The sequence below is a fragment of the Hakea prostrata genome, chromosome 5 (assembly GCF_041222555.1).
Source record: "Hakea prostrata isolate BN-2017 chromosome 5, UWA_Hpros_2, whole genome shotgun sequence".
NCBI lineage: Eukaryota > Viridiplantae > Streptophyta > Magnoliopsida > Proteales > Proteaceae > Hakea > Hakea prostrata.
In genome coordinates, this window is record NC_142604.1 from 41,390,541 (window position 1) to 41,412,087 (window position 21,547).

The following is a 21,547-nucleotide window of genomic DNA, read 5'->3' on the forward strand; positions in this document are numbered from 1 at the left end:
CAACAAAGATTCGGCCAATCAATCAAGTCATGTACAAATGAAGGCCCATTGGTCATGATAAATGTGAATGTGTAAATCATTACCAACATGCCTAATCAGACCATGTTTTAGTACATTGTTTTGCATTAAAACACTTCTCCAACCCCAAGAGCAATTGATTGAGGCTCCACTTCCAAGATAGACTTCCCTTTGAAATATTTGTCTGACATTACTTAAGCCCACAAGGAGGTTGGATTAGTTAAGAGCCTTCAGCTTTGTTTGGCCAATAAAATTTTATTAAAGCAAATAACATCTCTAAAACCAAGCCCTCATTTTTTGCTTTTATATATAGTATTTCATTTCACCCAGCAATACCTGAAAAACGGTAGTATCTATTTTTCAAGACCACAATCTTTCCTTCTTTTTTTTTTTTTTTTTTTTTGGGGGTGGGGGATAGAGTAGATTGACATTGAATCTTCCAAAAATTTGTGAATATCAACTAGGGCTGCAATTGGCTGGGCTAGGCCGGGCTTTTGCAATCCCAAGCCCAGCCCTATATGGTATAATTTGAGCCTATTTCCTGCCCTAGCCTTAATTCGAGCCAATGATTATTGTCTCTAGCCCTAAGCCCTACAGGGCCAAGCCAAGCCCATTCCCACCCTAATTGGCCCTAATTGGGTCGGGTTGGGATGAGTTGGCCCTGATTGACCCTGACCCTGATTGGCCCTAACCCTGATTGGCCATGTCCCTGATTGGCCTTGTCCCTGGCCCTAATTGGCCCTATTCCTGACCCTGATTGGCCCTATCTCTGGCCCTGATTGGCCCATGCCCTAATTGGTATTGTCCCTAGCTTTAATTGGCCATATCTTTGGTTGTAAATATCAAATGTAAGACAAGTAGTAATTAAAATACATATTAAAGTAATTAAATTCTTAAATTCCAAACTCAGTTCTGGAAAATAAAATAGTAAAGATGTCAACAAATAATCCAAAACTTATATTCAATATGTATTTAACTATTTATACCCATTTAGATTTTAGAGAAATAGAGAAATCCAAATTTCTAGGGTTTTTTAATTTGCTATTCGATGAAAATTATGGTTATTATATGTAAGCTTGAAGGAAAAAAGAAAAAGATTTATCTCAATTCTCAATTAATTTCTAACTTCTAAGACAATGGTCAAACTTCATTCCAAATTTCTAATTTGTCTTTTTCCCAAGTTTCTCTCTCTCTCTCTCTCTCTCTCTCTCTCTCTCTCTTATTCTGTTTTTTCCTTTGGTTTTTCTCTAGCAGCAAAGAGTTAAAATTATTCATAAAATAGAATAAGTAGAGAGAAGAATTGTAATTAAATTTAGGCATATTTGAAAGTCAAGTCAATTATAGAGCAAACTCTTTTTGTAAACTTAGAAACATCAGAGATTCAGAATTCAAAAGGAATTTGATAAATGAAAATTTTATCTTCAAAGTCAAGAACTTAAGCCGTAGGTAGGTATGTTTTCGTTCACAACTGTTAAATAAATTGATATCTTTATTCAATACAAAAAAATTCATATTCAAAACCTTGTTAACAAGTAAATCGACGATAATTTAGTATTCAACAAAAAAAAAGTATTTTTTTTTCATAGTTAAAGAAAATGATGTTTTAGTTACAAACATAGCTATATGCTTTTAATAACTTTTTTTAAAATATCACATTAGATTTGTTAGATATTCATGATGAGAAGTTGGGGTATAGATTTGTTAGATATTAATTCTTTATGTAATAGTTTTTATTATTTATAATATATTATCTTGTTTTAGTCAAAAAATAAAATCAATATTTTATTGAACTAAAAATGACTTTGTTGGAAAAATAAAAATTACCTTAAAAATAATATAAAAAGTGAATTTATAGTCTAATATGATCAAAGTGACTAAATGTCAAAATCAAGGCTCATATATCAATGTTAGTATGAAGATTAGGGTAAAAATCTAGTACTGTAGTACATGATCATCGTCAAATTAATATTAAGATTAGAACCAAAATTAGGGTCAGGATCGAGCCAAAATCAAATAAATGCTTATTACATTGGTAATGAGGTTATAGTTTATTTTTATTAATTTTCTACAAAAGATGATCATGTTTCTAAAATTTGACACGTGTCAAGTATCCACCCATATGTATTACAATTAATTCCTCTCCATGTGGGTGGAGGGTCCAGAGTCTTTAGACTCAAATCAGGGCCAGGATCAGGGTCAGTATCAGGGCTAATATTAGGGCCAAGATCAGGGCCAGGATCAGGGCCAGGATCAGGGCCAAGATCAGGGCCAGGATCAGGGTCAAGATCAGAACTAGGATTAGGGCCAAAATCAGGGCCTGGGTCAGGGCCAAAATTAGGGCCAAAATCAGGGACGGGCCGGGATGGGCTGGGCGGGCCAGAGAGTAATCCTAGGCCCGCCCTTGGCCCTAGTTCAAGTTCAGGGCCAGAATATTTTGGCCCTAACCCGCCCTTAGGGCCAAAATCTTTAGCCCAAGCCCTATTCGGACTCAGGGCGGGCTTTAGGGCGGGTCAGGGCCGCCAGGGCCAAACTTGCACCCCTATTATCAACCACATTTATAGAACATTTGATTTTCAAACGATTTCAAAGACAAAAGAAATGAAATAAGAAAAACCCTGGTGGAACCGAGGTTGCATAACCTTCGCAACATAGCAAGCAAGGCCAACCCATTATATATTCCTTCGAGAAACCCAAACGCAGTTGAACTTAAATCTAAAATCTGCACTATGAGATGAATAATTAATAAAAGAAATATTTTCCATCATCAGAAATATGGAGAAAGTGCTCAAGATTCACGGGTGGTGAGAGTGATAAGTATTTCACTCATTAGGGAATCACTGGTATAAAACAACGGACTTTTTTTCATCGATTTTTCAAGTATTGTTCATCAAGTTTAGTTTACTAATGTTTTTCTAGTACTTCAAAAAACCCAGGTGGTTATGGCACCGAGAAAGAACACTTTTATGCAAACTTAGAAGATCAAGAAGTCCACATGTCTGCGGCACAAAAAGAATAATAACAAGGAAGAGGGCAAATGAGAAGAACGATTTTCAAGTTTGCAAGCGATGGAGATCCATTCAATTTCCCCCAGTTCAACAATTGATTAGATATCGTAAATGGCATAATCGCCCAATGAATCATCAATTGCGATGGCTAATGATTTCCAGAAGTTGCTGCCGATTGACTTCATTATTTATCCTCATTGCCCCCATCTTCTTCTTCAGAGAACAAGAAAAAAAACTTATACGGTCAAAATTGAAGGAATGGGAGGATATGAAAAAGCTAAAGTTTGTAGTACCAAGTTTGGTTGGCTCATGGCTGTTACTAAGTTGTTCTAGTTCTGGATCGCATTGCCCTCATGCTTCATTCTTTTCATACTCCCCCTTTATCAACCACCGGATCGACTTACCTAACTTGAACTCTTCAAAGTTTAATGTTGCAATATTTTCTGCACCACCCACCTCTCTTGATTGCATGGTTTCTATTTGGCATTAAACCGATAAACAAGGTGCGAAATCTCGTTTGAGATCGCCAGTTGGCTACCTGGCAAACCAGGCAAACCGGCAAAATCTCACCGAAATTTCCCCAATCTCCTGATTTAATTTAAATCCCGAATCCTAATTCCCAAACTCATATTTACAATACCCTGTTACCATGGCACGCAATCCCAAGTCCCACCATTTAAACTTCAAAATCCCAACCCATTCTCATCTCATGCAACCTCTTTTCATTTTAAAAAAGTGGTGTGTCAGAGATATTTCCCAACCCATTCCCATAATCCCATCTCACGTAGAGGACTTTTCATTTTTCTCAATTTTTTCAATGTGGTGCGTGACGTGCATCAAAGATATTTCCACTTTGTGTGTGGGATAATCGGATTTCAGGCGGTGGTTCCTCACTTCCTCGTGCCATGGTTCCTTTTTTCAGACATGTAGATTGTGTCTGGTTCCTCTGTGCAGTGGTTAAACAATCTATATTCTTCACATCTTCGCTGGTTCACCCTTCATTGAGATTTTAAAGAAATAAAAGGAGGAGAAACAAGTGGTGGTTCCGCGGAGATTTCTATTTCAAGCAGTGGTTTTGGTGATTCCAGCACTGAGAGAAGAGAATAAGTGAATGATGGAAGGGTTTCGGGCATATTTTGTTGATTTTGGCCAAGCTTTTCGCTGGTTCGACGATTTTTTGGCGATATTGAGCGATTTTCCGGCAATTTTATTTAATTTTGATTTTCAATGTAGGTTTCGGTTTGGTACTCACCGAACTGGGCGAAATTCGCTGAAATATTTGCCTTGCCAATAAAATGAACATCAACATATGTCGGTTAGGAGAGATGGCTTGGAGTTCAAGCACTTTCCCTGGTAAGTATTCGAGGATTAAAGAAGTAGTCTACTTGAAGAAGGTATTGTATTGCTTAACTACTCGTGGTGTATTGATGGCCTTCAATGTTGCTCAACAACCTTGGAGTGTTCTTCCAATACCTTTGCCAAGAGTGGCTTCACCAAGCTATTATCATCACCAAAAGTTATATGGTGGGACATGAAAATGGAGAGCTTTTACTAGTTCTAATGAGCAATTTCGGTCTCCATTTTCTTGTTCACAAACTAGATGAATCAAAGATGAAGTGGGTACCAACGGGGGTTGGTCCAAGTGGTAAGCAGCTTGGTCCGTTTAAGCAAGGTTCCGGTATTGAAACCTTGTGGATGCAAAAAATCCCCGCTGGGAGACTCACTCACCACAGCCAGGTGTGCAACCCTGATCGAACATCGGAATATTCAGGGCAAAGCCTTAGAAATCGGGATTGACAAACAAAAAATAAAAATAAAAAATGAAGTGGGTCAAAGTTGAAAATTTTAACAGATAAAAGCATGATTTTGTTAACTCATGCATATGGTTTGTGAATTTTAAGAACCAGAGGGCAAAAAGGGAGATGAATAGGATTTATTACTGTCTATCCCATCAGACCCCAAAATTCCACTCTTTAAAAGTAGGAAGAAGATATCATTATTTTCTTCATTATAGTGATTTTGCCATGGGGTCTCACAAGAAATATTTTTGGGTTGAACCTCCATGTTAGGGAGAGACTAGAGAGCACCAGGAATGTAGTCCCACTTTTAATATTGCGTGTCAAGTGTACTTTGTGAAGAAAAAGAAAGAATATAATTTTCTTTTACTAATGCATATATTTTGTGCTTCTCGTCACTTTTGCAAATTTTATTTTAGACTTTTTTATTCCCTATATAGGCAACTATACCAACAACAACAACAAACCTTGCCCTAACTAAATAACGTAAGCTATATGGGTTATTGCCTTACATGAGGCCATGGTAAAAACTACGCCTAGTCTAAGTTATGCATATCCTTTCTCACCAGTTCTCTTAAAATTATCTCAGGTCTACCCTTGGCTCTTCTAATTTTTTCAATCTATATTATATCATTTCTCCAAACAATGGCATTTTATAGGCCTCCCTTGAACGTGGAAGTGCCACCTCAAATGACTATCTCGTAGCTTATCACCATATCGGAACTATGTAGGCAACTATGCAGCAAGTATTTCCACTGATAGCTAATAAAAGAAGAGACCATTCTAATCAAAGAACTAGCAACCCATCATAGCTAATGAATATATCTTTCTAAATCAAAGATTTAGCAACCCCCAACTTTTTTTTACGAAAACCTACAAAAATGCTCTTATCAGGGTAACAGGCCCTGATGACGACTCATTTCAATTTTCTTCATCAATGTCAAAGTTGAACTTATAAATCCAAAAGAAGGTATTTCAACCTACACTTCTAAATCTAAAATTAAATAAGAAGAATCTCTGGATATGAAAGTAAATAGCAATGATATGAATCCAGCCATTGTCCAAAGAGTAAAAGTATACATATCAGTTCCAAGAAACAAGTGCAGATGTTGCAGGACTACAAACTGGATCCGAAAAAGAACTATGCAAACTAGAATTTCATACATTAATATCGCACAGCAGTGAGATATAAAACTCCAAATTCTTACAGCTTATGGGCTGGGAAGTTTCATCACTCCAATAGCCCTTTCTTCTTACCCAGGTAGAATGCTATAAAATATAACACTATAGAACCCGTGACAGTACCAAAGGCAGTCTCCCAGAATGCAGCATGCCCAACCTCGAAGAGAGAAATGTGGATATTCATTCCAAATAAGCCAACAACAACTATGCTTGCATTTAATAGCAAAGTTGCTGTACTCAACAATACTCCCATCTGTAGCAACTGATTCTGTTTGTCATCCAGCATTATGTTGATATAATCCTCAGTGTCATCGACGTACTCCCTCAACTTTAAAGACCCAAAGAAAAGATAACATTAAAACATGAAAAATAGACGTGTATGTGCATGCAGCCATTTATGCATAATAGAAATGCACAGATAACAAAGCTTTCAAGCATAGGATAACCTCAAAGGGAAATGGGAATTAAAAAACTTTTAAGGAATGTTTGCATTTGATGTTTGCATAGAGAGCCCCTAAACAGGTTGGGGGGGGGGGGGGGGGAATACAGGGATATCAAAATTCATTGTCCAGACATGACCTTAGAAAAGTATACAACACCAACTCTCAACAGAAGGGCGTTGTTACATCTGTGGAGCAAGCAGCTGTGAGATATGGCAATGTGATTGCTGTCCACTGGCAGAAAGACTTATACAAAAATCATCTCTAACAGCTCTAAGCAAGAAATAGGAGTGGCAATCTGGTGGATAGGGCAGGTATAAGCTGTCTTGTGTTACATGCCTAGCCTGATCCTCCCTAGTGTTAATGATCAGGCACCAGGGGTGAAAATAGATAACCGAAATCGGCTCCCAAATTCGCATCCGCATCCGTTTAGGGGCAAATCTATCCGATAGCTAATAGGATGTAGACATGGTATACGCATCTCCTACTGATTATTATCCACCCGATAAAATTATCCAATTAAGTTACTTATTTGGATTTGTTTTTCTTAATTTTACAATTTTTTTACTTTAGATATATGACTAGTTTTCCTAGATTTTTCTATTAAAATAACTATCAAAGTTGCTAAATTCTTAAATTTCAAACTTAGCCCTCACAAATAAAATGGTAAAGATGTCAACAACTAGTCGAAAACTTGTATTCAATCGGTATTCATACCCATTTAGAAGAATCTACTTCAGAAACAATCACTATCATCCGAATCCGATTCATCCGTCCAAAAACTGAAAGGATATTATCCGAATCCGTCAGAATAGAATAGGATGTGAATATGGAATTACCACTATCCGATCCAAATCCGTACACCCCTATCAGGTATTAGGCAATCTGGTGGATAGGGTTTTGTTATCCAACATAACCCATTTATTATCAAGCAGGCTAATAGCCACAAAAAATTGGTATATGGTTATTTTAGGTTGACTACATAATAGGCCATTTTAGCTTCTCTAAAGATAGTCATCCACTGGACATTGACTTAGTTCATGCTGGATCATCACTAGGTCCAGTAAACCTTCCTGAGCCCAACCCACCTGGTAGGCTAGCATGCAAAATCTATCAATAGCCAGTTTACCAATCAGTCAGGACTTCAGAAGGAAGCACATGAACTAGGTAGGTCAGCCTGTACATTGCATGTCTGTGGGCCTGAAGCTTGATAAAATTTCAGAATGCAATATAACAAAAGTGAGGAACAATGCATCTTCAAGTGCCAACAGCCAAGCACTTTCTAACAAAACTTACAAGTGGATGGCGAAAAATATTCATAAACCAACATATCAATGCAATCAGTTTCATTTTTGCTACCTGCTCACATGATAAAATCGCACAACGCATCCAAAAGTATTTAACAAGTCTAACTAATGCAGAACATTAGCAATTAGAGCAACTGTCAGGTGGAGCCAGCTTGCGGTCATCTATTGTTCATACAAAAATTCATTTGGCAGATGTCATAGAGCATGTTCAACTATTGTTGGTGGGTTCTATTCTTTGGATATTAAGGAAGGCTATCAATGCATTCATATAATTCTTGTCTTCGTTAGATGTGGATATGAGTTATTACTTCATTACTTGCATTCAGGCTTTGGTCCATATTAAGTTTAATTAGGCTATCTAGCAGTCCATACTATCTAGAATCAGGTGCAAATGACACCTGCATACATTAACAAATTCAAGTAATGAAGTGATTGTGCTAGAATTCAAAATGACTATAGAAGATCCATTAAACATTCATTTAATTAGATAAATAAAATTTTTGCTGCTGGGAAGTCTTTGAATGTGTCAAATTGTGAATCCAGTCAACGCTAACAAGCCAGAACTTGATTCAACATAAAAAAACTCCTGATTAAGATCTAAATTGAGCCAAGTGGTAAAAATAAACTTCAGTTACCCAGGGGAGGCCCAATTAAGATGTGAGCTTCTGATCTAAGATCTAAATTGAGCCAAGCAGTAAAGTAAAAATAAGCTTCAGTTACCTAGCAGAAACCCAATTAACACCAAAAAGAACTCCAAACAACAAAACATAATGAACCTCAAAACACACCAAGTGTATAGTTGCGTCCAAATTACAGCTGCACATGTTACATTTGCAGGGCAATTAGAAACTCTACTTCAAAATAACTCAATAGGGAGAAAAGCATTAGGTGAGACAGCTCATGCAAGGACCTTCACACCAGTGGAGCCTGATAAGTCCAAGTCAGAGTTCCAACTTTATGATACCCAGATTATCACTAGGATCCATGATTTGCCTTCAAAGATAATACCACTTTTACAGCTTATGCCATTCAATTCAGATCAGGAAAAAGCTTTTCAACCCAAACCAACTCACCCATGTCAACCTATCTCTTCTCCAAATGCTCTCGTGCCTACACCATGTCTGACTTTGGACCGATTTCCTTGTGCAACTTGCTCTACAAATTTATCCATGGCTAATATCCTTGCCAACCGTCTTCAGAAGGTGATCCAAAAATTGGCCAGCCCAAACCAATCAGCCTTCTTCTTTGGCAATAGTATCACGGACAACATCCTCCTCTGCTTGAAGATTGTTCGCGGCTTCAACCTTAAGCAAAACTCCCCTATAACCTTTCTCAAGATCAACATCCACAAAGCTTTAGATTCCCTGCGATAGGATCTCCTCACTGATGTTCTCAACCAAATGTGTTTCCCCCCTCACTTCTCCCATTGGATCTATACTTGCATCTCCTCCTCCATTCCTTCTTCGTTTTTGTTGGCTCCTCAACTGGTTCTTTAAATGGGCATCCACTAAGGATACCTTCGCTTTTCCTACCTCTTCTCCTTGGCCCTTGAAGTCCTCTCCCTAACATCCATCCAAAATTGACCACCATCTCATCTACCCTTTCCAAGCTTACACATCTTGCTTTTGCTGATGACCTCATCATTTCTTTGGAAAGTTAACTCATCCTCACTTTCAACATCATGTTCTCCCTTTAGTAATTTGAATCCCTCTTCAGAATGCACATCAACCTCCTTAAGTCCAAGCTTTTCCTATCTGGCATCTCTGATACCTTGTCTCTTCTCTTCTCCTCCTTGTTGGCTTCACCCTCAATTCCTTCGCTGCTAAATACCTTGGGCACCTTCTCATCCCACCGATCTTCATGCCTATCATTGCACCCCATTGCTTTTGACCACATTCCAAGAAGCTCCAATTTTGGAAAGGCAAGCTCCTCTCCCATACGGAGAGGGCAATGTTTGTCAAATCAACTGTCCAGTCCTCCTACATCTACTAGTGTGGAGTTTTTGTGCTCCATAAATCCACAATTCATGCTACAGAATCTCTCTTTTGTAGCTTCCCCTAGGCAGTTTAAGAATCCCTAAATTCATCCACTAAACCAGCTTGCCAACATTTGTAGACCCAAATCTGAAGGAGGCCTCAACATTCGTAGGTTTAGAGATTAGTAATTACAATATTGCCAATCTCCTCAAAACTTATCTAGAAAAAACTCTTGTAAAGAGAACTCCATATCAATCAATTAGGTCTATCGTTACCTCCTCAAAAAGACTCCATCTAAACTGTCTCTTGCCCTCCCAACCCATCTTGGGCCTAGGATCCATCCTCTCCCTTTGTCCCCTTGCCCTACCTGCCATCTCTTACTCGATCACCGATGACTTAAGCATTTCCTTCTGGGTTCACCCCTAGATCCGCTTGGCATCCTCTTCCATGTGATTAGTGCAAGAGTGATCGATTCCTCTGGAAACCCTAAAAAAATCCCTCTCTCCTCTTCATCACCAATCGTGTTTGAGCTCCTCCCTCATCTTACCCTCGAGATCTCGACTAGATCTTGTCTCTCCTTCCTTCTCTCTCTCATCCCCTACCTAGGGCTATGACAATCTTCTCTGGTTCCCCTAAAAAAAAAGCTCCTTTTCCACAGCTTCCACCTAAAACCACACCCGACTCCCTCCCCTAATGTCTCCTGGTTCAATGTTCATGTCCCTCACCAGGCTTTCACTACCTAGAAAGCCCCATCCTAATGCCTTCCCACCAATCCCTAATTGTTCCATCTAAGCCTACCCTTCTTCCACCTTTTGCCCTAATTCTAAGACACCCCACCCCCACCTATTCTTTGCTTGGCCCTTCTCCAAACCCACATGGACCCAAGCTCTTGCCTCTGTTTAGCTTTGGAGTGGATGCCCTTAACCTTTTGATACTAAGTGCTAATGGCTTACCTCTTCCTTTGGAGGTTCTTCTATTGTCAACACCACGTGAAAGTTGTTGTCTAGTGGATGCATGGCTCTTATTTGGATGGAGCCAAACATTTGTAGATGGACTACCAACAAATCTCCTAACCAGATTAAGAAGGCCATGGCAACTCCAAGCTCTCTTACTTGTGCCAAAGTCGCTGATAGACTCCCCAAAGAACAAACTCATTGTTGGTAAGTGGGGCTGATTCTTCTTTGTTGATCCTCATAGACACCCCGTGGTCCCACCCCCCCCCCCCCCCCAAAAAAAAAAAAAATAAATAAAAATTTAAAGATGTCCAAATCCTACAGATGTCATCTGAACATCAAGCTCCAATTCAGAACTACCATCAAATAATGAGGTATCAGAAATTTTAAAAGTGCCTCACAAGCCCATCGACGTCCTAGAGCCTCACCGCAGATTCAACCCCCACTTTGTATGCAAATAAAAGTGAGTGGACCTTTTGAAGGTAGAGCTGTTATATCTTATTTTCAGATCTTGTCCACTCCCACCTTACATGTGATTATACCAAGCTAAACCACAATTCATGAATGATGACTTTTTATTTGTGCTTCATTAATTATTTTTTCTAAACTTGGAGTATGTGTACTACATTTTCCCAGATAGCTTCTTTGGAGTTTGGCTCTACAGTCAGAGACTCACGTACATTCTAAGATAATGCCCAAGGCAAGCAAGCTTGTCACACAAGAAAAATAATCATTCCACAATTCAGTGACAGGAATGTTGAGTGTATATTATGCAAAAATATTTCAAGGATGAAGGCCAATGGCATATAACAAGTAAAGGATAAAATGAAAGCACTTACAGCTGACAGCTTGTTCAAGGTTCGCCCTATCTGTGCAAAATATGCTTCTAGCAGCATTTCCAACTCTTCAACATTTGGCTTAAAACCAGTAGCTTTTTCACTGCTACTTCTGTTATCTTGCAAGTCTTCATTGCTGGAAGTAGACAAGAATTAGGATGGCAGTCATTGAGTTTTTATACAAATACTACAGGAAATCCCTTCTTTATGAAAGTGAAATGAGATCCTGAACCTTATGGATAGCACAGATCAAGATTCATAAAAACCATAAAATATTCCATTTTTTTGCAGACCAACTTTTGGAAATCAGTGAGAGAAGACAGAAAATATTCCATGTCGATGCTTACGTGTAAGGGAGGAATGTTATTACAGTTGAGATGATATTATAGGTCTTATTCCACAATAGTAATACTAAGAATTCTCTCAAGTTTTACCCCCCCCCCTCCATCAATGGGAACAAGCCACGTGACAGGGAATAGTAGCCTTGATAACCATCCAAGTTTCTTTCCAATCCTGGGATGATTGGACAAGATGAGAGAGGTGGGATGAGGGTGGTAAAAATCTGAGATCTAGGATAAGATCATCAAAATTTCTAAAAGATTATTAGATAAATACCATTCAACCTTGTGTTCGAGAATTTTCAGCTTACCATTTCAATGATGACCATTCACTTAAAAGTTTAAATAATGAAACACATCAGTACTTGATCTACAATCAGATCATCAGAAGCATCTAGTCAGGTAATCGATTCTTCAATCATGTGACGAAGGTTTAAATGAATGATATCAATGCCCATCAGAAGAATTTGGTCAGGTTATGAGTTATCAATTCTTCAATCATAAGATGAAGATTCAAATGAATGATTTCAATAATCATAATCTTTGATCTAGTGAAGATTTTAATGCCTTGAATGACTGGTTCAAATGAAAATATTAAAAACTCATAAAACATAGTAATCAAACCTTTTCCTTCCAATCAGTATCTTTCAAAAATGTAGAAGAAAAGTATTGGGGTGATTTGGTTGAAGAAAAAAATCATTTTACTTAATGATAGTATCCAAAGGGCGGACCTCATGCAACAGTAAGGTTGCTTTATTGCAATCTAGTGGTCATGAAAAAAAAAGGATATGGCTGCATTCATGATAACCCTCCAAAGACCCAGCAAACGTAGGAGACCTGTTGTTCTAAGCAAGAATCCTCCCCATGGCTGAAACCCTATATTGGGCACCAGAGCCCACCCCAAGTGGCGCACCTACTAGGCTGGCCGAACCCTACTAGGGGCCTAATGGCCATTTTCCCACTTATTTTGTTAATTATTTTATTCCAGTAATATTTGCTTTATTTTGTGAGTCCAAATCTGATTTTACTTCTTTATTTGAGTTAATTATGTAAGTCCTAGTTATAGTTGGAATGCCATTAGGAATCAATTTTAAATTAAGATTCTTTTTGAATAATTAGCTATTTCTATGCAAGTTAGTTTCTTTTATTTGTGGTTGTTATTTTAATTGGTCTTTTTTTTTTTTTTTTTTTTTTTTTTTTTTTTTTTTGGGGGGGGGGGGGGGGGGGCTAGTCTATAAAGGATTCCCTAGTTGAGTCAATCTTTATTTCCCAGGAGTCAATCTTTATTTCCTAGTTAGTCTACGTCTTTCCCTCCTCTTGTAAGGCTATATAAAGCCCACCCATTTCATGCTAAAAGAAAGTTGAATTGAATACAAGAATCAGAATTTGAGGGAATTGAGTCATGGTCTTCTTAGGTTCTTCAAGTTCTTCCAGCATCAACTCAATCAACAGCTGCATCTTCAAGGAAGTACAGCAGCCCAGCCCCCTCAGCCTTCCTTCTTCCTCACCCAATACCCTCCCTCACCCTTCCCCTTTCTTGTGCAAGCATCTGCTCCCCTCTCCCATCCCTGCGACAGCCCCCCACAGCCCCCTCCCACCCCTGCAAGAGCCCTATACCCTTCCCCCACCCTCCCCCATACCCTGCAGCACCCTCTCCCTCCCTTTTCTCCCATTTGGCCCCCTTCCTCCCCTCCTATTTCTTGCAGCAGATCTGAAAAATCAGAAAAGAAAAAAGAAGAGAGAGAGAGAGAGAGAAAGAAAGAAAGAAAGAAAAGAAAAGAAAAAAGAGAGATCAAAAGATTGCCCAAGAACTTACTAAGAACCCAAGAAACCTTCTCAAGAACCATTCCCACACCTAAAGATTCAACCCATAACACCTAACCTATCCACCACTTTTCTTTCAACCCTAGGGTGACTTTGGGTATCTCAAAACCATCCCACAGGGATTTGTTAAAACCCTAACTATCCCAAAACCAACCCATGGCAAATTTTCCCATCCTTAACTTGTTCCTAAGATCCTCCATAAATACCAAAATCATTACAATCTCAATTCCTGCAACCCATTTAGGTTTTTTGTTAATCCCAATTTTACCCAAACCCTAGTTTTCCCAATCTTAACCATCCCATCTAGGTTTGATAAAATCTCCCATTAAGTTACTTTGCTGGCTCAAGAAAGGAAAGGATTCTAGGCTAACCCTTATTCGAGGGAAACAATCACAAAAACTTGAGTCATGGTTACATCATTTGTGCACTGGGTACACCCTTCTTTACTTGACTGGCAGTATCCAGTTGAGGCACCCCAATTAAATTTTGAACATTCAGTAACTCCAGGTGTTGTTCTCCTTACAGTTAGGAACCTTGAGTGAAATTCCCTCAAATAATAAATGCACCCCATACCAGCAAATCATGGATGCAAGCAAGTGAAACCAAACACTTCCCTTTGGAGGAAAGAAAAGGAAAGCAAACATACACTCACACTGCTACAGAGAGGACTAACCTTTCATCATCGAATTTGTATGAATCATCATCTTTTTCTACTTCATCTTTTGACTGATCTTCTTGAAACTGTAGATTGGAGAGTTTGTCTGTCAAATACATCTCAGCCATGTCGATATCATCATCCAATAAATTTTCTATTTCATCTCTCACCTGAAAACCTGAGGTAATACATCAGAAAACTTCAAGTATGATGAATGTTTTCAACAGGTCTCAGTCATACAGCAAGTACTAACATCAACAATCAATCTGAACAAGTCTTCTTTTTTTAACAGAATGCATTTACTGATGACAATGACGTACAGTTTTGTTTTTTTTCTTCTGGACATTATGCATGTATTAGTAGTTACCACTGCTTTATGCTTTTTTTTTTTTTTCCTCCTGGGTGAATTAGTTACTGCTTCTAGTAGAGCAGGTTTATGGGTAGACTTGCATTCCCATTCTCATCATGATTAATACAATCATCAGACATCACATGCCACATGAATATGCAACAATTGAAACTAATAGCTAGTAAGAGAAGCATGGCAAGACACAGCGACCAGTCATATGCATAGTTGTCAAGGTGACAAAACAACTCAAGGCATTGAAGAGGTATCTAGGTGATAAGGTGCCGACCTTGGGAGTCACATAGCAACCCAAGGTTTTCAATGCATGAATGCATGTATATAGCAACAGTAAGTTCTAGGAGAAAGACCCAAACATAATTAACATGTGTATAATGAACCTAGAGGTCCTAGACACCCTCGTGTATCAAGGTTGGGGGTTGAGGGTAAGGGGCCTTAGGTCATTTGTATAACAACTATGTCATACTGCTGGTTAGACCTTGCACAAAATCTTAATCTCTATGCAGAAACCATGCAAGTAGGAATGTGGAAAAGTTGTTCTGTTTAGCAGCACAAGAAGTTGGGCCTTGCAGGATGCCCAGTTGATAAAAGTTGTGGTGATGATACTATCCTAATTCTGCTGATGGTGGTCACCATTCATGGAAAAAAAAGGGGATGTCCAAACAGAGAGGTTGGGAGATGATTGACCTTTATGGTGCCAGAGAACCTCTGGGAAATGCTTCAACTGGAGGCTCTGAAAGCAATTTAATGTCAGCAACCTCCATGTTAATCCTTAAAAAATCTCCTTTTCGAGTGGAAGAGCAGGTTTTCTAACACATGTCTTCTAATATGTTGAGCATGAAGGAGCCAATAAATGATACCCTAGCTGCAGGACTTACTACTTGCCAGCATTCTTATTACAGAAACACCGTAGAAGATGAGGCTTCAGACTTCTTCATATGATCTTAAAAGAAGAAATATAATGATGACATATTTTTAAGTATAGTAAAGAAACCAGCCACAGAAGTTCATAAAGAACATGCAAATAACAAACAAATCATCTAAATGCAGGATACATTGATTTCAGACCAGAGGGTATCGTTCAGACCTTCTGAACACGCCCAAATAATGCAACTAGACGACTCTTTATATGTCTAGCTCGTTGGAGATTATGTGTACTCGTTTTAGATGTCAATTCATCTAAAGCTGGATATGCCTCTAGCTCCAATGTGGAGGTCTGTCAAAAATTAAAGAGACAGTTAGAATAAAAGACAAAAATTTTTTACCAGATATACAGAGAAAAAATATTTATACAAAAAAGAGAAAAACACAAAATACCCAAAGATACTAAAACCCTTTGGCAAGCACACAAAACTTTACTACTTGTTCATCCAAAAAATAATTTAGTAACCAAAATTGGTTAAATCTGAGATATAACCCTAGAGAATTTACAAGCAAACATGAAACTTACTAGGAAATTTGTACAACATTATATCAGAATGCAGGTGAAGGATGAGTACTTCAGTCATAATAAATCACAGCAATTATTTCTCAATTTCAAATATATTGTGTTTACTTCTGCCTCTTACTTGTAGGGAACTCTCTTAATTCTCCAGAAAATGGAGTTGGTGCTTTTTTATTATCCTCCCCAACATGAATCCAGACTGAGCCCCAAAAATATCAAGAATAATAACCAACACCGAAGTTTCTCTAGAGGAGAAGAGGAGAGAATAAGGAAAAGAATCAGAAGAAAAGAGCCAAATGATTGTCGCTGCCATAAGTATATCCGTAATTCCAAATTTGAATTACATACAAGATGCAGGATACACATAAGCCCTTGAGTTGGAAAGGAACATATTAAAATTACTTATTGCAGTCCTTAATAGGCCTCATGCTGGAGCATAAATACCACCACTTCCAGCTTGGAATAACTTTAAGGGGGGGGGGGGTCCTCAATAAAGCAATTCACCAACTTGACTGGAAGGAGTAAAAACCATCTTTGCATCATACCATCTCAAACAAAATGAAAATGAACCTTTAAATGCTTGGTTCTCTTGTTGTGATTACTGCCAATGAAAATTTCAGATTAACTTTGAGAGACCCGGGCTCATATACCATGTAATAGAGTAACATCAAGAATAAGCAATACCTAGCTTGGGCAAGATGTGATGATGAGAATAAGAAATGAGGGCGAGGAAAAGAAAACAGCAGGTCTATCAGAAAAAGAGTACCCTAGTAGGCTACAAAGAGATATATTCATAATACCAAGTTTGCAACAATTACAAGATACGTGTCAGCTTATATGTTTTTGCACACAAGTCCTAGATGAAGAAAGGAAAGCCTAGTAGGCTACCAAGAGATATAACTATAATACTGAGTTTGTAACAATCACATGATAAGGTATCAGCTTATATGTTCTTGCATGCAAGTCCTACATGAAGAAAGGAACATATTAGAACATACCCATGGTTCTTAACACGGATTACTTGGCTTCTGTTTACTTGCAAAAATGGAAACTCATTTCTTATATCACAGACTGCTCTAGTGTGCCAATAAAGAGTACTAGATAACTTAAGCACATCAAACATATTGAAATCCCATTCAAATCCAATATCTTTTTCAGTATATCATGTTCTATATCATCAAACTTCATTGCTACAGGTCTCTCTACATGTGAACTTCTTCCAGGCCACCCATGTTGAATTGGCTGATACCTCACTAGAGTTTCAAATGACCAATGGGAAATGGTAACACATCAGAGCAAGAAAGAAATTCCTATCATTACAAGATAACTGGAAGACTCACCAACAGGAATGGGTGTACCCTCATACAATAGAGTTTTCCTTTTCAAGAGTGAAGAGTTTTTAATGAAAGACTTTTGCCTTGGTTCCTTTTGTTTATTTCAATATTTTAGAATTTCAAATTTTCGTGCATTTAATTTTAAGTACCTGAATTCAAATATTGTCTAGATATCCTGAATTCGAGTATTGTCTAGATATCACAATTCTGATTTGGGAAGCTTGCTGCAACTTCTGATAGACTTAGCATATAAGTTGTAAGCTGATAGAGTTTAGGAAGCCATAGATTTGCTAGAAATGTAAGCTAGACTCTTATAAGTTCCCATTGGTGATTTCAGCCAAAGCAGAACTGGAATCTTAAGGAGACAACTTGATGTAGGACACCGAAGTGATTAAATTTCTCGGCTGAACTTCAAAGAAGCTGGTGGGAAATGGGTAGCAATGAATCTAACTTTGATTTTCATACTAAATTATATCCTGCATCCAACAGTACAAGTTTTAGTAAGAGAATCTTCTAGAAATCAAATTTCGAACTATACACATCATATTGGAACATTGTTTCTATTTAAGGGTCAAATACACAGTAAAGAAGTGGCCATCACTCATCCTCATGCGACTACAGATATTTGAGCCAATCTTATATAAGGGGTAAAATCAAATCAATAGCATAAAAATATTGAACTTGCAGGATTAAGGATCCACAGTTCCTCAATCAGGCCACGACAGATCAAGATTGTTTTAAATCACTCTCCCCCAAGACCAACCTAGTTCATTATCTAACGATCTAGAGCATGACCCATATAGCACAGATACAAAAAAAGAGGACTTTAAAAGCCTTATAACATTGCTATATGGTGGATTTTGTTTGGATGACTGCATTGGCATGTTTAACAATTTAGTGTTTCTAAGCTGAGTAATATTTTTTCTTGGTAAGAAGCCGAATATGATTCTTGTATAAGACAATAAACTACACATTGGCATTTCCATTGGACATTGAAGAAATATTTACTACATATACTAAAAAGCCAGAATAAACATTTTCCTCAACTTAGTGGGTTATCAAATTATAAGCGGAGGCATGGAGTTACCACTTGAAAGTGAAATTGTCATAAGAATAGATACAACTATAGCTACCAGAGTTGCATTTTTTATGACAATCATTTTCCAAAATTGCTGCATCAGAAACCTTTCCAAATTTATTTAGAAGGCATAGCAACACTGCCTTTGAGACAAATTCAAATTTATCAAAACATACAAAATCTGTTGCAGTAGGATTAGATGTCTCTTGTGTTTTATTAGCAGATCAGATGTCTATCTGAAATGCACATACTACATTACTATGCGAATAGATGTAGTCTATGGTTGCATTCTACTTGCAAAGATGAATTTTGATTTATTGAACATAGAAAAGCACAAGCTAGATGCTCCAAATGTGGAGAGTCAAGCAGCAAAGATCATAACTCCCTTCCCTCAACACCCCCCCCAGGCCAAAGAATATTAGGAAAGGACTATCAAGTCACCCTGTTTAACTAACTGATCTGCCTCTACTAATGACCTCTAGGTTCATTCAGCAGCTTGTTTCTAGGTTAACTGTTTGTTCAATAGAATCTGTTGAATTGTTGTCTCAGGCACTTGACCAATTAGGCACATAAGAGGTTTTAAGTTCATGCTTCTCCCCTGCCCCAATTTATATTTTAGTAATGATAGAAGTAAAAAGAAAAAACAAATTAGAAGAAAGAAAGATTAATTTCATAATACTGAGAGCAGAAAACAGATTCCAAATCCGGCAATCTTCCTGAAAGATTTTTAAAATTTTTGATAAATCGAAGTTGGCAGACACTAGCAAATAGTCTTTGCCTAGTACTGATAGCAGAAAAAAGATTCCAAATCCGACAATCTTCCTGAAAGATTTTTAAAATTTTTGATAAATCGAAGTTTGCTGACACAAGCAAATAGCCTTTGCCAAGTACTGACAGCAGAAAACAGATTCCAAATCCGACAATCTTCCTGAAAGATTTTTAAAATTTTGGATAAATCGAAGTTTGCGAACACTAGCAAATAGCCTTTGCCTAGTTGCGGACCAGTTGTTGACTATGTATTGTCAGGTCAAAAATATTAATTACATCTATATAAATATGAGAATACACTTCTTCCATCTCCAAAGTGGCATTTATCCTTATGTATAAACATATTACTATCAAGCAAAAACTAATGCAGAGCTTTTATGTTATCTTAGTTAAAATTTCAACTAAGATGTGACACTATGTATGAAAATAAGCTACTCGAAATAATTTGACAAGACCATGGGTAGTAGGTTGTATCCAGGATTTCAACTGTTACATTGAAAACAAACTAACAACAGTCACCTACTTGTAGCTACATCCACGCCCCTCAAATTCCTATTTAATTCTTTAGAGACTAGATAAAGCCTACCCCACCTTTGTTCTTAATGGCTGCAAATAAACTTTTAACTACCCAAAGTTCCCATCTAAATCCTTAAAGCAGATAAAACCTACCCTACTTCTGTTCTCAATAGCAACGCATAACCTTTTAACTACACAAAATTCTGCTCTTAATGGCAACAGATAATATTTTGACTACCCAAAATAGCTATCTAAATTTTTAGAGCCTATATAAAACCTACCGCAGCTCCGTTCTCCCCCAAAAAAAATTTTAAGTAAAAGAAAATGCTCGATGTAAGAGCAAGTATAAGTAATTAATCAGCTCAATTAGCAGTACAAACCTCAGCTTCAAGGCTCCCGCAAACAGACTCAAAGCAAACTTCAATAACCCGGAACTCGAAAGGCAGAGCCTTAGGCGCACCTTTGATCTGCACATCTCCACATGCCATGGGACTCCGAGTTCCATTTATATCAACCATCTCTGCCTCAGGGCTAGCAGAGGTGGATCTTCGGAACTGTTGAGAAGAATGATTAGAATCAAGAAATTGCGGCGATCCCGATTCCTCAGTCGCCCCTTGCGTCGCCTCATTCAGATTGGAGACGCGGGATTCAAGATTTCGGACAAAAGGAGCAACCCAAGGATCTTTGGAATTAGGAACCCAAACCTCAGTTGCAGTTATAATTGCCTTAATATGCTCGAGATTGACAACTATCGCCCTTTCTCGACCAAGAATCGTCGAAGGGTAAGAAAGCCCAGGATCAAGAATCCTTAGATCACGAGCTGGAAGCCCAGTTCTCCGCATGATCACATGCTTCCCAACCTCTTCTAGATGTGAATTTCCAGAGACAGAGACGACGAGCCATGCCCTGATTCCGGCACCTTTTCGCCTTTGCTGCGGTGGAGGAGGTGGTGGCTGCATTGCAGTGGTCGGGTGTTGAGGAGACATTGCTTTGGTTCCGAGAACTAGAGAGAAATTTCAGATTGAGCTCCACTGCTCCCCTAGTAAATATGCAAGGGAAAGTGAAAAGCATCTTTGATAGCTGATAATCTACAATCAATCTCGTTTTCCCTATGGCTCTCGTGGTGATGGTGCGCGGGAATTGGACGCTGCTCTCACTTCTGACTTAACCCATGGCGTTGAGTAGATGCCACCGGAGATGAGAATCTTGGAAGTAAAAAAATAAAGATAAAATTGCATTCGCACCCTAAAATTGAGTCTTTAAAGCATTTTACGCCTCACTTTATGTTTAAAAAACACGGACGCTCCAATTCAGTAAAACTGTTAACCGACTGTTTATTTTTTTGAATTCCAAAATTGCCCTTACTAGAATCTGAGAAAAAAAAAAAAAACTCTGAACTGAAAATCAAAACCATTCATCTTCTCAATATTAATATCCCTACGTGAGTGCGATGTCTTTCTACCTCTCCATTCATCTTCTCAAAATCTGAACTGAAAATCAAAACCATCAAACCCATGTTTGAATTGAAATTGAGATACTCATACAAGTTCTTCCCTTCTTAATCAGATAGATTCATATCTGAAAGAGGTTGACAATAAGTTCTTTCAAAATATTTTCTTTGTGCGTAAAAAAAAACATGTTTTTTTGGAGAGAGATATTATTTCACTAATCACTAATCACTAATCCAGTCACAAGTATCTAACATATTCATAC

The 21,547-nt window shown here is 38.0% G+C and overlaps 1 protein-coding gene across 1 annotated transcript; it reads right to left on the reverse strand.

Annotated features, from left to right (window-relative positions):
* Positions 1 to 5,281: 5,281 nt before the first annotated feature.
* Positions 5,282 to 20,971, reverse strand: LOC149015997 (magnesium transporter MRS2-F-like). The gene is made up of 5 exons (XM_089157032.1): positions 20,215 to 20,971; positions 15,782 to 15,910; positions 14,349 to 14,500; positions 11,517 to 11,649; positions 5,282 to 6,329 (listed from the first exon to the last, which is right to left on the reverse strand). Exons 1-5 carry the CDS (start codon positions 20,818 to 20,820, stop codon positions 6,051 to 6,053), a joined length of 1,299 nt encoding a protein of 432 aa, XP_089013158.1. The 5' UTR covers positions 20,821 to 20,971; the 3' UTR covers positions 5,282 to 6,050.
* Positions 20,972 to 21,547: the final 576 nt, after the last annotated feature.